The sequence below is a fragment of the Nematolebias whitei genome, chromosome 21 (genome assembly GCF_014905685.2).
Source record: "Nematolebias whitei isolate Nwh7 chromosome 21, NemWhi1, whole genome shotgun sequence".
Classification (NCBI taxonomy): Eukaryota; Metazoa; Chordata; class Actinopteri; order Cyprinodontiformes; family Rivulidae; genus Nematolebias; species Nematolebias whitei.
The window spans coordinates 25,835,236-25,852,435 of NC_056518.1; the positions used below are offsets into that span (position 1 = coordinate 25,835,236).

The 17,200-nt window shown below is 40.7% G+C and overlaps 1 protein-coding gene across 1 annotated transcript in view; it reads left to right on the plus strand.

Annotated features, from left to right (window-relative positions):
- kiaa1109 (KIAA1109 ortholog) overlaps positions 1 to 17,200 on the plus strand; it is a 91,078-nt gene that overhangs the window by 29,385 nt on the left and 44,493 nt on the right. The window contains exons 6-26 of the mRNA XM_037694781.1: positions 99 to 177; positions 1,613 to 1,704; positions 1,787 to 1,904; positions 2,024 to 2,179; positions 3,948 to 4,045; positions 4,263 to 4,447; positions 7,100 to 7,206; positions 7,340 to 7,572; positions 7,650 to 7,868; positions 8,028 to 8,165; positions 9,363 to 9,539; positions 9,768 to 9,896; positions 10,467 to 10,586; positions 10,714 to 11,045; positions 13,192 to 13,442; positions 13,739 to 13,979; positions 14,080 to 14,562; positions 15,638 to 15,911; positions 16,002 to 16,139; positions 16,270 to 16,340; positions 16,617 to 16,790. Of these exons, the coding sequence (XP_037550709.1) occupies positions 99 to 177; positions 1,613 to 1,704; positions 1,787 to 1,904; positions 2,024 to 2,179; positions 3,948 to 4,045; positions 4,263 to 4,447; positions 7,100 to 7,206; positions 7,340 to 7,572; positions 7,650 to 7,868; positions 8,028 to 8,165; positions 9,363 to 9,539; positions 9,768 to 9,896; positions 10,467 to 10,586; positions 10,714 to 11,045; positions 13,192 to 13,442; positions 13,739 to 13,979; positions 14,080 to 14,562; positions 15,638 to 15,911; positions 16,002 to 16,139; positions 16,270 to 16,340; positions 16,617 to 16,790 (3,815 nt within the window). The remainder of the gene's footprint in view (positions 1 to 98; positions 178 to 1,612; positions 1,705 to 1,786; positions 1,905 to 2,023; positions 2,180 to 3,947; positions 4,046 to 4,262; positions 4,448 to 7,099; positions 7,207 to 7,339; positions 7,573 to 7,649; positions 7,869 to 8,027; positions 8,166 to 9,362; positions 9,540 to 9,767; positions 9,897 to 10,466; positions 10,587 to 10,713; positions 11,046 to 13,191; positions 13,443 to 13,738; positions 13,980 to 14,079; positions 14,563 to 15,637; positions 15,912 to 16,001; positions 16,140 to 16,269; positions 16,341 to 16,616; positions 16,791 to 17,200) is intronic.

The following is a 17,200-nucleotide window of genomic DNA, read 5'->3' on the forward strand; positions in this document are numbered from 1 at the left end:
AATCTTTTATTTTTAGGTTGTAACTCCATCTCTAATCATCTTATATTTTATGAGTGTTTGCGTTCTCTCTCTTGCTCCATCTTCATCGCTGTTACTAGGAAACCAATGCCATCCATGTGAATGTAGGAGCAGGCTCTTACCTGGAAGTCAACATCCCCATGACTGTGGGAGAAGACGGTAAGTGTGTTTCACAGTAAGATGATTAGAGTAAAAATGTCAGCTCTATAATCAGCAAATGTCTGCCTCCAGTTTACTTTATTTAAACTCGAGACATTGGCTTTTATTGTGCTCTACTGCCAACGTAATTTAATTTTTTTTTTATCAAAAGCCAATCAACCAAATATATGAAAAAGTACCCATTTTTTTGTTCATCTGCAGATGAGTTATGCAGCTTGTTAGATTTAGGTTTTTATTTATGTACCACATTCCATGTGCATTAATATTATAATTAAAAAAAAAAAAAGCAATAATAAAAGCCTTGAGGCTAATTTTTGTTAGCATTGTTAGCTTCAAGAATTTTTGAGATTGCAGAAATGTTTAATTGAAACACTCCACAATATTTAAGTGAAAAGGGAGTGGTGGCGCAGAGGTTGGAGAAGCCTGTGATCGGAAGGTTGCCGGTTCAACTCCCCGTACCGATAGCATCAAAATGTGGGTGTGAAAGGTGAAACACCCACACCTGCCTCCACCCTCATTTGCCCCATTCTGGACCCTTGAGCAAGGCCCTTAACCCCCACCATCTTCTCCTCTGGGCATCCTAGATGGCAGCTCTCTGCTCCACACAGAGGGTTTTGTTCTACTCACAAGTTTATTCACTATAATATCAAAAGCCACAAAACCACTTGACTGATACTAATTATACTTGCATTTTTTTTTTTGCCTCAGTTTGTCCACTTCTGTTTTCAAAAGAAAATAAAAATAATAGGAATGCATATTTTTCTTGTCAGCCCTTTTTTACACCATTTTTCTCAGAGCTTGTAACTCTTAATAGCCTGCCCACATCACTGCACTTTCACACTCATTTTATTTAGCCTCAGCTAAGCTGCCAGTCAATGATCCAGCAGCTCAGAGCTTCAGGAAACTGTTACTCATCATTTCACAAGCAACCAACCAGCTCTCAAAACCTAGTTATTCTATTAGCAAGACAGAAGAGACAAAACTGGTATGAAGCTGCAGTTAAACAATACGGAGAATAAACTTAAAGTACTGCATGCCCATAAAGCAGAGGAAGCATTTTATTTGTCTTTATGGGCTCTTAAAGCAAACAAAGATTGTATTCTGCAAACTGCAATGAGGTTTTACTTCACAGGAACTCACAGAAGTACCAAGCATCTTCCTCTCTATGTTGGCTCACTTTATTGTAAAGATCACTTTGAACCATCTCAAATGAAAAAAATGTAAAGACGACAGTGGTTTCACAAACACTTTTAGAGATTTCTGCAATGATTTATCACGCGGAGGAGGTAGCATTCGGTTAGTCAGTACTCTGTCCTCAGAGATGCAGTGAAGTTTCATATTTTTGTCTGAAAAATAAACTGTTTTCATGAACTTTAGTTGTAGGTTTTAGTTTAGTTTTATTTTTTTTCAATCTTTCTGCTTTTTGTGACCTCAGGTTACTCCACCACCATTAAAGGTCAGCTGCTTCATGTGGACACCACCAGCAGCATGCAGTACAGGACTCTTCTGGAGGCTGAGATGTTAGCTGTGAGTAGCAGGAGGATGGAATTTCTTTTTGACAAATTCAATGTCCTTCTGACAGGGAAAGTGTGTTTCTGTCTTGGCTTAGTTCCACGTGATAGCGAGCTACCCCCAGGTGTGGAACATGCCCCAGTCGTGGCAGTGTGAGATCGAGGTGTACAAGGCCACGTACCATTTCATCTATGCTCAGAAAAATTTCTTCACTGGTGAGGAAAGCAATCCTAAAAAAAATGAAATAATATCTGTACAATACTGATAAAGATATCAAGATCTTAGCATTGATGTTAGTGATTTAAACATTTTCCTGCTCCTTCTGTCTTTATAGATTTAATAAAGGACTGGGCAAGTGACAGTGCCCCTGATATCTACTCCTTTGTGCCCTATTCCTGGAAGTTCAAGATCTTATTCCATCAGTTTGAGATGATCTGGGCAGCAAACCAGCACAACTGGATCGATTGCTCCACCAAGCAGCAGGAGAATGGTGAGATGGATCCTCTGGTACACAAAAACATTGACTAACCAGACTAACCAGTATTTTGGGGACTACAGTATTGTTAGATTAAGTATTTTTTACTTTTAATCTAAAATATTTGTTGAAGAAGAATACTTCTGATCATTATGTGCATGGGCACCTGGTAATATATAATATTGCAGATTGATTTCATGCAGGAGATGATGTTATTTTTTTCTGTTTATGAACCCATGTATATCTTGCACTCCTAGTGTGATATCACTCAAAATATTTACACTTTTTTAATCTGATGTATAGTGAGAAAAAGATGTAGCACATTTTAACACTTTAAAAAGAAAGCTAGCTTTTTAACATCACAGCTGAAGGCTGTCTGGCTAGTGAGCTAGCGACTACCTGAGTTGGACTAAACCAACTGAAAGCTTAGGGAGGGGGGAGTAAAATGTAGTGATTATGTTTAATGCTCTTTTTCTTTTAGTTTGTAACCAAGAACGTAACATTAGGATGAATAAACTACTTTATTTTGCCCTATTGCTGGTAATGATAACGTTTTTGGTTGAAAAGGGGGTGGGGAAGCAAGAGTTTGCACTCCACTTTTGAAAATGGGGGAGCAGCTGCTCCACCTGCTCTACTGACCATTTTACAGTTACTAATGCACACATGTAAAGTCTGGCACCACACACTATTTCTGGCTAGTGTTAGACTATTGTTTTGGTCCCTTACACCTGCTTTTATATTAACTTTTATATACAAACATATTTTTAAATGAGTTTTATTAAGTTAGGATAGCGATGTGCTGTGTTGCCAGGTGTTGGAATGACGGCAGAGCACAGCTGAAGCATCGGGAGATATGAACACTGTTTGCACTAATTATATTTCGAATAACTGGAAGAAAGCAAAAGCTAGACCATAATGCTTTGCAAAAATACTTTGAGCGAACACATAAGTGACTGTAAAAAGATCACTTGATCAGCTACCCTTGATTATGTGTGGAAATTTCAGTTGTCAGTTATTTTCTAAAACCTAGTTATGATCCCATAAGTTCAGTCTTTAAAAGATAAATATTCAATTAAAATGGTCTCTGATCAGATCAATTATTAGCAAAATATAGAGTTTGAGAATGTTCTACATACCTAATTCTTAAATAATCCACAGATGAAATACATTTAATAATTTGTGCCTAAACTGTGTCTGCCTGATATTTTTGTTTAACGGTTTGATCACCTGCTGCCACTTTTATATTATAAAGATATTTTTTTGTAAACACTCAAACTAATAAACCACCATCATTACAGATTTAGCAGAAGATTAGAACGTTACAGTTGGAGATGTACATATAGGTTGTCAATGAAAGCATTGGGTTTTGGCACAATATTTAAACTATACAATTATTTTTATCATTTTATAAAAATATTCTTAATTTTTTTTAAATTAATTCTCATCCCAAAACGTTCACTGAAGCAAATTGTCATTTTTATGACGTTGTATTTTTAAGACACTAACGTTGAATGAAAAACAATTTTTTTTGTTTTCATAAATTGGTAAACCAAAGTGTTTTTTCAGTTGTTCGATGTAAAAAAAATTCAATTTATTGATTGTGTTGTTCTGGATGTGTCCACATGTCATGTTGGGAGAGCTGTCAATACTTTAAAGTCTGGAAGCGGCTCTCTCTTACAGATGACTTTACCTTTATTAAGACATGATGTGCTGTACAGTACATGTGCACTCCTTTAATCTTGAAGCAGGAGGACTAATCGATTGCATCATTGATTGTCTACAGTGTACCTGGCAGCCTGTGGTGAGACACTCAATATAGACTTCACTCTGCCTTTCAATGAGTTCGTTCCCACCACCTGCCATACCCGCTTCAGCTTGAAGGTGAGTCCTGCCTGAAGCGAACGTGTGTCGGTCCAAGAATAAAGTGCCCATTTTCTATGAAAGCAGGCTTTTTTTTTTTTTTTTATCCCTGCAGAACATTAATTGAACTCACTGGATATTTTTGTGTAGCTACAGACTTTTTAGATTGAGCTGTTTCAACAGTGACTGAACTCTGCATACAGATGGAGGCGTACACATGTTTGTGCTCTGTCTTCAGGCGGAAGATACAGACATGCGGTTGTCCCTGCCAGAGTGCCACCCGAGCCGCTACCCCCTCCTCACCCTGGCCAAAGACTACCAGAACATCAAACTGCCCCCAGACATGTTCATGTCGGGGGAGAGTCAAGTGGCTCCCCCTCCAAAACCCACCAAGTCTCGCTGGAGGAACATCACCCACACAGAGTGAGATAAACTATTTCTCTCTCCATATAGACAAAAATGGGAGATGCTCACAAAGAGCTGGATGACTCATGATCATAAAACATCTACATTACGTTGAGATAGAGATGAAATGTTGCCAAGGCAGTAGGAGGTACAGTAATTTCAAATACGCCACAAAGATGTAGTCCTTCTGCTGTGTGAGGCATCCATGCTGGGGCTTTAAAACTAATCCAAGAAGTGAAACTTACTGGATCAAATCTTTTAAAGATACCAAAGTTCATGCTCAGTTATCCAGGTAAAAACCCAACAATGTTCCGTCAGGTCATCTGAGCGGCTTCTTTTTTTGCTGAGACGTTTCGTCCTTCATCCAAAGGACTTCTTCAATCTGAAGAAACACCAAACAAACTGATTTTCACATAACAGCATACTTCATAGTGGGGAAAAAAAAACAGTTTGCTGGTGCTAAGATGGCCTCTGGGTGGCTCCTGAGGTGGCCCCTCAGATAAAATAAGTCCTTTGGATGAAGGATGAAACGACTCGGCAAAAGAATAAACCGTCCAAATGACCTGACTGGACATTGTTGGATTTTATACCTGTATTATTGAGCATAAGCTTTGGTGTTTTGAACCATTTTGTCATGACTGTCTCAGAGGAGTTGATGGGGGAGAGGGCGGGCCCCAGAAACCATCTTAGCACCAGTAAACTGTTTTTTTGGGTCCACTGTGGAGTATGCTGTTTGTGGGAATCAATTTGTTTGGTGTCTCCTGAGATCAAAGAAGTCCTTTGGATGAAGGACGAAACATTTCAGCAACAAAAGAACCTGTCCAGATAGGCTGACTGAACATTGTTGAATTTTTTAAAGATCTTACCCCATTTCAGTTCAGCCCTCTGCTGTATAGACACATCCCTTGTTTTTGCTCATTCACTGTGTCTCAGAGGATCTTCAGACTTGTTGTTTAAAATGTTTTTTAGCGATCTGATTCTTCAGCTCCTTCCTCACTATCCAAGCCGTCCATATTTGTTCATCTGAATGCAGTCCATCCTCATCCTCTATGTTGAACCTTCTGCTGAACTGATGGGACCTCACACAAGCAGCAGAGTGAACGTCGCAGTGTAGAAACAAAATGTGTGCTCAGCTTCTGCTGTTCAAAGTAATTAAACAGAAATCATTAGGAGTACTTCTAGGATACACATTTTAGGGCTAAAATACTTCTCAATGTTAAATATATGTTTTGTAGAGATTTTATTATTCAAAGGGAATTAATTACAAGATGTTGTATAGGCGAGTTTATGTTTGGTTTAATGTATGTTCTTATCGGTTTTGGACCTGATGTGGTCTCTGTAAGCTACAATTTGCTATCCAAGATTTGAGCATTGTTATGTTGTATTATATTCACCTTTTTAGACAAAGTTGGTGTTAAATTCTCAGTGAAGCTGTGTTAAATGGCTGCTGGCTGTTAGCGTTCTGTTGATCTTCACAGGTTAAAATCTTCAGTCTTTTCTCTGACACTGAACTTTGCGAAGTTGCTAATCATTGTATGTGCCTTTATTTTTCTTACGGCCTTAAGTTTATTCTAGAATGGAGAAGTAGGGCAAAATCTAAGGGCTAAAGTCAAAATGTATCTTATAACTCCCTAAACATACTTCATTAGACAATTAACTCATTCTCAATTTGTCTGAGGATTTTTTTTAGAGCGTAATTCCAGAATATTTTTCTTTCTCTCTTTATAAAATATAAATTGACATTACATGTAGTAGTAAAAAAAAAAGAAAAAAAAAAAAGGTTCCAACTAAAGGAGCTCCATTCATTTTTTTATTTTTTATTTCAAAGCTCAACAGATTGTGATTTGCTGTGAGGTGATGTCTTGTTGAAGAGTAGGCCTGTGAGATCTTATTAGTTCATAATTTGTGTTTTCTCTATAATTACATTTTCAATGTTAATACTAACATTAATAACTACAATTTGTTTTTATATGCCTCAGGCTGTTGTACCTTTGCCACATTTTTACAGCAATTTTGCTAACTGCCTCTTCTTTTTATTAGGCTCTCTTTATATTTGCCTTCCAAAAATTACTTCAAAAAGCTGTTTGTCTTTGCAACCTAATTTACTCAGGATTCCAGATAAATCCCAGGTTAGATAAATATGTTTAGGTCTAATTTAGACCCCCTATTAAGAGGACAAAATTTATTTGATTGTCTATCGCACTATAAGCGCCACTATAAAGTTCAGTTCAGTTTATTTATAAAGCGCCAAGTCACAACAGAAGTCATGTCAGGGCACTGAACAGAAACATTCACATACATTATAAATGCCAATTAGCAAAGTTATCTATCTAAAGAAGCCAATTAAATGAAGGTTTACAAAGAATTGTGTGAATTCAGTGCCTGGAAACAACATTCAGATTTAGTATAAAAACCTAAGCCCCATTCTACTGATGCACCGCTGTGAGAGACCCCTGCACCTCCTGTGAGGTTATGATCAAATGCTTTCCGGACCAGCACACTTGGTGCTGCAGAGAAATTGAGCATGACCCGTTTTTGCTCCCAGCTCCCTTTACTGCATTTCATTTGAACGGATCATGAAGCAAGCGATGAACTGAAAAAGCCACTTGAAATGATGATGCAGCATTAGAACTGTGTGCTGAGCGTACGTCTTTGTCATCTTTACATCAGAGCTGGCTGGGTGGATTGCTGGAGCGTGCCAAACTTCTTGCTCATCATTGACTACACCTGGCATCCCATTTATCCCCAGAAGGCAGATGAGCAACTCAAACAGTCATGTGAGCTCACAGCTTCAGCTCTGTTTTAAGACTGTGTGAAAGAGTCAGGCTTTAGGCTTGTTGCTGTCATTTTTGTCATGTTTTGAGCTGCTTTTTGTGAGATAATGTGTATTCTCTGTGAATTGTGATCCAGTGTCTGAGATGGAGGAGTCCATGCTGTCTGCTTTGAGGCCCCCAGAGCACCCCTCTGTACCCCACAGTGTCCCACAACCCTACACCTCCACTTCTGCTTCAGCTTCCCACAGTCAGGTTCCCACTGACCCATCAGAGCTGCCCCCTGACAGACTTCATGTGGAGATGGAAATGTCACCGGATTCTCAAATTCTTCTCTATGGGCCCTTGCTGCGAGCCCTGATCTCCATCAAGGTCCTTCAGTAATAAACTTTAAACGATTCCACACATCTAAAAATATTTCTAAACTCATACTTCTATCAACCCCACAGGAAAACTATTTTGGCGAGGATGATATGTATACAGACTTTGAGGAGGCCGTGTCCAGCCCTGTGCTGTCGGCGTCTACCTCCTCTGGCCTCGGTTGGTCTCCTCTGGGAATGGAGGACAGTGATCAGAAGGAAGCACCAAACATCCATCCGCTTGACCTTCGACCCTGGGACATCACCGTGCTCATCAACCTTTACAAAGTCCATGGCCGACTGCCAGTGGTAAATGTATTACTCCTTTAAAATTGTTTTTACAATTTGTTTAAAAAAGACATAATAAAATAAGATCAGGCCTAACAAGATTGTTTAGTGTTCCATAATTGAAATATTTTTGACAATAACTTATCGCACAGCTCATTTTTGACATTTTGGGGTTTATAGCACTGCAGCAGTGAAGGTCCTGAAGGCCCATCAGGCTTCTTGGAGCGACTGTGCTTTGAGATGAAGAAAGGTTACAAGGAGACAATGCTGCAGATGATTTTGTCCCCCATTCACATCTTTGTCAGTGACAACTACCAGGTAAGATCCACAACTTCGCAGCTGTTTGGTTCCAAACACTTCAAACATTATGTAGACACAGTTTTAAACGGTAAGAACAATTGTTGCAGTCGTGAGGAGAAAAATGGTTTCTGAAATCTTCAGCAAAATGACGACAGTAAATCAGCCAGAGTCTGTGACATCAAATGTTAGTTTACTCAAGAAAAGCCAAACATTTTATTTTTTTTTATTTGAACCTGAAACGGTGATTCATTGGGAAGAAAATACACTAAAGAAAACCCTGAGTATGTTTAGCATGATAGTAAACGTATAGTAAGCAGCCACATTTTTGAACCAACTGTTGCATACCCACAATATTTCTCATTTTTAGTATTGTCTTTCCATTTTGTACAGGAGGATTAAGTTCTCAAGCTTCAAGGTTTATTGTCATTCTCATCACATGTGGTACATGAGGTGGAACGAAATTGTCTACACAGGGTCCCAGTTACATCCAAAAATATTAAGCATAAAAAGAATCAGTATACAAGGATCTAATAGATACACTAAAAGCTTATAATGTAAACAACAGCCCGAACATGAGTCTGTAGTGAGCAGATGAGCATGACTGAATACAGCAGTTTAAAGGCAAGAGATCAGCAGCATGGATTATAATCAGCAGCACAGATAAATAGAGGATCAGCAGCATGGATAATCTCCTAATTCCTGAAAAAAAAAAAAAAATTGTGTCCAGAGTTTCCCCTAGAAATGGAGCGTTCATCTCGTCTGTGATTTTTGTTGTCAACCTGGGGGGGCAGAGACGGGCAGAGACATGTCCTGAACTTCAATGCACTGTTTGTACCGACAGTTTTCGAGTGGGGGAGGGGGTTCAGCATGAGGGAAGAGGCTGCCTTTAGCTTTTTAGCTAGCACACCTGTGTTGTGAGCCGCTAGCTTAGTGTTGCATCAGTGTCGACAGGTGGGTGACGGGGGGGGGGGGGGGGGGGTTCGGTAGACGGAACAGGGTGCCCCACTTATATAATGGTAGGGGAAACACTGGGTGTCACCCATTTCCCTCAATTGACAATCATTTCTGCTGCACGTGATGGGATTTTATAAATTGTCACAGCTTTCTTTTGAGGAAATCATTTCCTTCATAGATAGATACAATGATTTATTGATTGATTTTATTTTGTGTGTGTTCTTCAAATGGTAACGTGTTTTTCCTTTCTTTTGTCTTCAGCGTCCTACAGCGGATGGAGTGTTGAGAGATGGGCACTTGAGTCTGTCTGGGCTTCAGATGAGAGCCCATGCTATGTTCTCGGCTCAGGGCCTTCCTCTGGGAAGTGATACACTGGAGTACGCATGGCTCATCGACATGCAGGCTGGAGCGCTCACTGGCAGGGTCACTGTTCCTCAGGTGGGTTCTGTTATCCAGGTAATGTGTGAATATGTGGATCTGTTTAGTTTGAAATATAGAGATTACTTCATGCATATTAAGATAATCAGTGGATTCAAAATATGTCTTTAATTTATAATTGTTCTTCCTTCAGGCTGTCAATGCTGGGTGTTGTGATTTTTATGTTTTCAAATTTGTTTATTACTTTTTATTCTAACTATTAAAAGTCTGTGGCTTTGTGACTGTTAGGTGGCGAGCATAATCGAGTGGGGCGAGTCTTTCATTTTCCACGTTTTGTCTCGAGAGTTCCAGCTGGAACAACCTAAGCCCTCTGTTATCTGCCAACATGGTGTTGATCGTCGCATCTGTGATGCCAAGGTACAAACAGACACCAAACCATGAAACGCTACATGAAGTGTGAGCTGTGCACACTTTCACCCCTTTCTGATGTCGCTGTCAGACTTGGGTTTAAGTAGCAGCTCTTTTTCTACATTTCACTGTAAACTCCTAAATGAAATCATTACAGCTGAAGGCTGTTCTTGTGAGATTTGAGTGTTGGACAGACCTGTTTTGTGTGAAATGAAATGCTCAGCTGAGATCAAATACTAAACAAAGCCCAAAGAAAACCGTTTTCTAATGAAAGTATGACTCAGAAAGGACCTTTTTTCCAGTCTGAGAATCAGAAAACAACTCCACAAAGCTCACAGCTGACATACATAAAACCATACACACCACAGTGATACCTTCAGTAGAAGTCAGAGAAACAGGATGTCTTGCTTAAATGGGAATACTAATAAGGATATTTTTAAAACCTCTGCCTGAGAGCCCTCATTATTTTCTGACAACTGAGCAGCTGAGGCTACAGGCAGTGGAGCAAAATGTAAAGACAGAACTTGAGCTTGCGTTCTGAAAGCACTGAAAAGTTTCTAAACAGTGTTTGTCTTTCAGCTGAGCTTTATGCCTGGGCATTGTCGCACATCAGAAGAGCTGAAGTACACCATGACAAGGCTGGCCATGGATGGAGTCGACATCTTTATTGTGGAGCATGGTTGTGCTGCCAGTGTCAAGGTAATTAGCCCCAAGCACAGACAAAACTGTTGCATCTTTTTTCTAAATTTATTGTTTGGCTTAGTATCAACAAATTCACACTTTTTTGTGCTGATTTTTTATTTATTTTACTTTTTTCTCCCTTTAGACGGGTATTATCCGTGTGGCCAACTGCAACCTGCACAACCAGGCAGTGGGAGAGGGCATCAGCGCCGTGGTGCAGGACATGAACATCCGACAGTACATTGAACAGCAGCAATACAATGAGACGGCCAGATTGCAGCTGGCTGGACAGGGTCAAGGTCCAGGTCAGCCATTAGGTCTGGGTCAGCCCCCCTTGCTGCGACGTTCTGTCTGGCTGGAGGCGGGTTCAGTCAAGCTGAACCTCATAACAGCAGATATCGCCCTGGCTGCTGACCACCCAGCTAAATGTGAAGTCCAGAGGCAGTTTTTGGAACTACACGATACTCAGACCAAGAGGTGAAAGACACTAATCTATTATTTTACTTTTTGCTCTTTGGGTCTTAGGACATATTTTTTTATAGCTGAAATTTGCTTCTTTATTTCCTTTTGTCACTATGATTGTTAAATACATCTTTAAATTTGACTGCTTTTTGTGGCTTGATTGAGTTTAATCAAGGCCTATGTGATTATCGTTATTTCCAGACTATTGAGCGCACCCGAATATAAGCTGCGCCCACAGAATAAAAAAAATTAACAATTTTTTTGTACATATCTAAGCTGCGCTTGTTTATAAGCTGCAGGTGTCCACATTGTAACATGAGATATTTACACAGGAATATTATTTTTTAAACTTTTAATTAAATACATACCTGTAACATACACAAATATGTACAGTAAATGTGTTTTTCTGAACAGTGCCTGTAGCAGGGCTGGTTAAAAAAAAATAAATAAATAGTAGCCTACCAGGAAGTCATTGATCGCTATCTTCAGCTTCCTTTTTTGCAAACTTGTGCTGTCCTCCTTCTCCACCATCAGGATCCACTGTCAGACTTGAGCAAAAGTTACTGTGCTGATGCAGGAGTGTAACCCCCTCATGAGAAGGGGGGAGACCCCCCCCACACACACACACACAAACACACACAATATTTTCTTCTCCTTGTTTCATTGGTTCAACTGTAACCTGTTCACGAATTTCATTAGTCAGATTATTATCTTTTCTTCTTTTTTTTTTTACCTTTTCGAGAGAAGAGAGATGTGTTTTAAGCAGCTATGCGAGCGCACGGGTGTGACGAGGCTAAATGTTTGGTGGCATGAAGTTCATTAGCCCTTTAAAAAAATCCATAAATTAGCCGCAGCACTATATAAGCCACAATGTTCAAAGTGTGTGAAAAAAGTAGCAGCTTATAGACCGGAAATTATGGTATCCATCCAGCCACTTTCTACCGCTTATCTGTAATCGGGTCGCAGAGGCAACAGGTCCAGGGGAGAACCCCAGACATCCTTCTTTCCAGCTTCACTTTTCAGCTCGTTCTGGGGGATCCCGAGGTGTTCCCAGGCCAGAGAAGTTATACAATCCCTCCAGTGACTTCTGGCTCTTCCCCGGGGCCTCCTACCAGTGGGACGTGCCTTGAAAATATCTAAAGGGAGGCGTCCAGGAGGCATCGTAATCAGATGCCCGGACCAACTCAACTGACTCCTTTAGATGCGGCGGAGCAGCGGCTCTACTCTGATCTCCCCTTGGATGACGAAGCTCCTCACCCTGTCTCTAAGGCTGAGCCCAACCACCCTGCAAAGGAAGCCCATTTTGACAGTTTGTATCCTGGATCTCATTCTTTTGGTTGTGATCCAAGCCTCATAGGTGAGGATTGCAACGTAGACACTGACAGACCAGTCAATCAAGAGCTTTGCCTTTTGACAGCTCTCTCTTCATCATGACAGACCGAAGCAATGTCCTCATTACTGATTATGATGCCCCAATCCGCATCCTACCATCACCTGTGAACAAGACGCCCAGATACTTGAACTCCTCCACCTGAGGCAAATACTCTGTGATTATACAAGCACATTTCATTCAAGTGTAAATGCAGAAAGTTATTTCAGAGTAGAACTGACAGTCCTTTTATCACACCTCTGTGCTGAGTCACAGACTGCAGTCTGTTCAGCTCATATCTTACTGCAGATATTTAAAACTAAATGAGCTGGTATTTACAGTTAACGACTGTATACGACAGTAAAATCTCTTAATGTTAGAACTATTTTTAACACAGTGAATAATCCAAAAAAGTTCAATCTGGTCCTCTGGACATTCAAAAAAAACCAAAAACAAAACAAAGCAAAAAAAATCTAGAAACGTTTCGTCTCTCATCCAAGAGACTTCCTCAGTCTTGGATGAGAGACGAAACGTTTCTAGATTTTTTTTGCTTTGTTTTGTTTTTGTTTTTTTTGAATATCCAGAGGACCAGATTGAACTTTTTTGGATTTTTCTACCTGGATTATTGAGCATGCATCAGGACAGTGAATAATGTTTATTTTTTTAAATTGTTATGCTTTTCATCTTCATGTAAATGAGAAAAATGCAGACACAAATGGGATGAAGGTTGCTTAATAGATGATGCTTCAAGCTATTTCCATTCACTCCACAAGTGTCCTCTCTTCTCCACAGACTCTGGTTCCTGTGGCCAGATGAGGCAAACGTTCGCAACAAGCGAAGCAGGAATCGCTGTGGCTGCCTGGGAGGCTGCAGGTTCTTTGGTGGCACCAACATGGGTCTGGACTACTTCAAGCTGGAGGAGCTGACGCCTTCGTCCTCATCTGCGTTCTCTTCTTCCAACGCGGAGTTGGACATGTGCTATGGCCAGTCTCTGCTGCAGCCTGGGGAGTGGATTATTATTAAAGAAACTCCTAAAGTGGATGGTACGCATTAGTAAAGATGTGCTCTGCACCTCCTAACATTATCTGCAGAAGTGACTTTCCTCTGGAGTTGCTTGACGGCTTTACTGCGGATCTTAAGCTTAATAAAGATTTAACTGCAGTCCACAATTTTGTAATTCACGAGTAAAACACCAAAAGCCTTTCCTGTTTGGAATAATTACTTGTTCTTTCCTATTTAGAAGTTATTACAAACTTTTTTCATTGTTCCTTTGTTTTCAAGGTTTGTCTAGTTAAACTTTGTTCAAATTAAGCCCATGTTCATATCCATGTTTTCCCAGGGAGGGTTGTCGGGCTCAAAACGGACACACATTCTCCTTGCTTGCCGCCTGAGCTGCCCGAGAGGCGTGGTCAGCAACACCTGAGTCTCCAGGTGCCCCAGCGCTCCCACAGCTCTGCCTCCTCCTCTGAAGAAAACAGCACATCTAGTGCTGCCTTGCCTCTGCTGGCTGGAGAAAGAGACTCGCCCTCACCAAGCCATGATGAGCGTATGGTCCTTCTGAACGGCAGAACCCACATTGAGTGAGTTACAAGTTGCACCACACGAGCTGAAAACAGCGGCAGACATTGATTATGATGCAAGTCCAGTGGTTACATTTGTTCTTGATTTTTTTTTTTGCAGCACATTGGGAGAAGTCCCAGAGGTCTCACCCATCTCACCCAACAGTTCCCAGGATCGCACCTCGGTACGGTCACCCCTCTGCTCTCCCCTCAAGCGTCAGTCATCTGTGCACTCCAGTCGGCTGGGCAGCACCAAAAGCCTGTCAGCTGCCGTCTTCACTGACAAGCCACCTCCAGTGCTCGCAGGCAGCGTGCAGTTCAGCGGCGAGGTTTCCCGCAGTGACGAGAACGTCCTGGATTCACCTCGTCAGCGTAGAAGCTACGGCTCGTTTCCCTTCACGCCGTCGGCAGACTCGAACACTTTCCATCAGTACCGTTCTGCCGACTCCAGCATGTCCATGGCTGACAGCGAGGCCTACTTCTCTGCCACTGAGGAGTTTGAGCCAATCAGCAGTGCCGATGAGGGACCAGGGACGTACCCAGGCCGCAAGAAGAAAAGGAGGCAGCAACCGCAGCAGCCACCGTACCACATGGAGAACTACAGGTCAGATATTAAAAATAAATTAACAAGATTGTGATGTTTTTCCTTAGTGAGGAAAAATATATTCTGAGGAGTGATAGAGTGTATATTCAATTCTGTAGAAGGCTAAAGTGAGATAAAAGGGATGGATTATACCTTGAATTTAATAATAAAATTTTAAACTTTTCATGAAGGAAGAGGAATCTTTTTAACAAAGACCTGACAAAATCTTACCATGGAGAGTTATAATTAAGGACCGGCTAAAGAATTGACATGTTAAGTACTGTGAAAAATTCACCAATTAAAAAAATACTACATTGTGTTTCTGTACTAAGATGTATTTCTTAGACTTTGTTAATAAAGGTTGTAGCAAATATTCAGTAAACCTTTTATCTTTCAAAAAACAAACACTGGAAAGACGAGGGTTCACCGAAAAGTTCATATTTGAATTAAAAATGAGCTTTAACCAACTGTATTAAATAACCTCACATGGCTCACGCCGGCTACGTTTCAATTACTGTAAATTGTCTTGATGGAACAATGAGGAGGAATACATTAACTGTGTTATGCATTTTTTTCTTAAATTTTCTCAAGTTGTGAATTTCATTGCGAAAAGCAACTTTTATCCAGGCTAAACACGTTGCAGCTTTAATGTATTACTTCGTCTGGATCATGCATGCACAGATGGACGTGATTTGGAGGGGTTGGTGCAAATGAGAGTTTGGATCCACGGGTAGCCACTTACCACTGGAATGTTTTACAAATTTGATTTCACTCTTGGTCTCCAACTACCTCGTCATTTTTCTATTATTGTAAATTGTTTTCACATTGATTACGGCATGTTTTTAGATCAGTGCAGCCAGAACAAGTAATCAGTCTCATGAAAGCTTCAGATGGCACATGTGAGGCTCGGTTCTGACATCCTCGTCCTTGTTTGTCGGCCAAATTATTAAATAGAACAATGCAAACAAGAGAAAACTAACAAGTTGTGAAGCTGAACAGTGCCACAAAAAACAGTTTATTCCAGCTAGGTTAATTGGTTTATCAATATTTTTGTATATAAATGTACTCGTGTTAATTTGAGGAACTATTTTTCCAGCCGGAGTTCGATCTATCACAGCGTTGAGGGTCCCCTCACCTATGTTCTCAACGGGGAGCTGATCACCGAGCCCCGTCCTCTGCCACCTCCCCCAATACTGCCCCCGCTGCCACCCCAGCCTCTGGCCAGCCACACCTCCCAAGCCTCCTTCGTTTCAGCCTTGGCCATGGAGGAGGAGAGCTCTGTGGAGGCAGAGAAGACTGCTGAACCGGGCCCTGTAACTCGACAGCCCCACGTCATGGCGTGCTACCAGAACTATCTAGCCCACTACCAGGTATGTTCTCTTGTACTACATCTACACAAAGTTGTTGTTTATGGGATCAAAATGTTTACATAATCCAGTGTTTTACTTGATCTTTTTCAGGTTTCCAATTGGTCTGTCAAGCAGCCAACAAATAAGAGGACGTCCAAATCTTCTCTGCATCGCCCTCTTGATCTGGACACGCCCACAAGTGAAGAGAGCTCCGCCTCTTTTGACCAGCTGTCTGTCCCCAGCTTTAAGGTCTGGTATCAACTTCTCTTTTTGATTGCCATTAGCTTTCTGGCTCAGTTCACATGTTTTGCCTTACTATTGCAGGGTAAAGGTTCAGTTGTCCATATACGCTGAGACACCGTTATCTTCTACTTTACAGGTGATAAAGCAGGGACTCTCAGCCAGCTCTCTACTGGATCGAGGAATTCAACTCATGGGGGAGAACAACAGGTGAAAGAACCACACAAAACTACTATTAAAAACTATTAATTATGGGAAAAAAATATGGGGCATAGTTAATCTATTTAAACTAGCCTAACAACTTACTATATATTGATTTTCAAATAAACTGCTTTTTTAATTTAAATAATATTTAAATTAATTGCACTCTAAATGGAAGCAGATATATTGTTGCACGCCTGATTGTACTGGGTTGTACACAAGTGATACATAAACCTCCCACAACCAGACTCAGACAGCAGCTTCTCCTGTTTTTGACCCTCACAGTACACCATACACCCCCTTGGATAAAAGGGCTATGGAAAACACAGACGAGGACACGACAACAGATGACTGGAGTCTGGAGCAACCTCTGGCTCAGACCAGAACCACTGCCATAGTGGAAGTGAAGGGGGCCATCAATGTAGTGCTCACACCTCTTGTAGCTGAATCTCTGGACAGGTAGCATCCGGTTTTTCTGCAGAGATTTTTATTAATACGTTTTCGATGTGTCCTAACTTTCTGCATCTTTGGAAAAATAATCTGATTGTTACCGCTAAGCCTTTCTCACAGTTTAGGGTTATTTTTAGCTTGAAGTTAAGATTTTCCTTTAAGCCATTTTAATTCATTCTCATCCACCTGACAATTATTCAGAGTATAATCCTGATGGACCACCAGAATGCATCTCTACTTACATAATCTCTCTCTTACCAGAGCACAGTCTTTATTCTCCATGTGTCTCATAATGATGTATAATGAAAACAAAATAACCTCATTTCATTTCCTAAAAAAATAAAAAGTTTGTCAGCTAAAAATTCTTCCAGAGAGATCTTGATAGTTTTCCTCCTTTTTAGTTTTGGTGGGTTTGGACT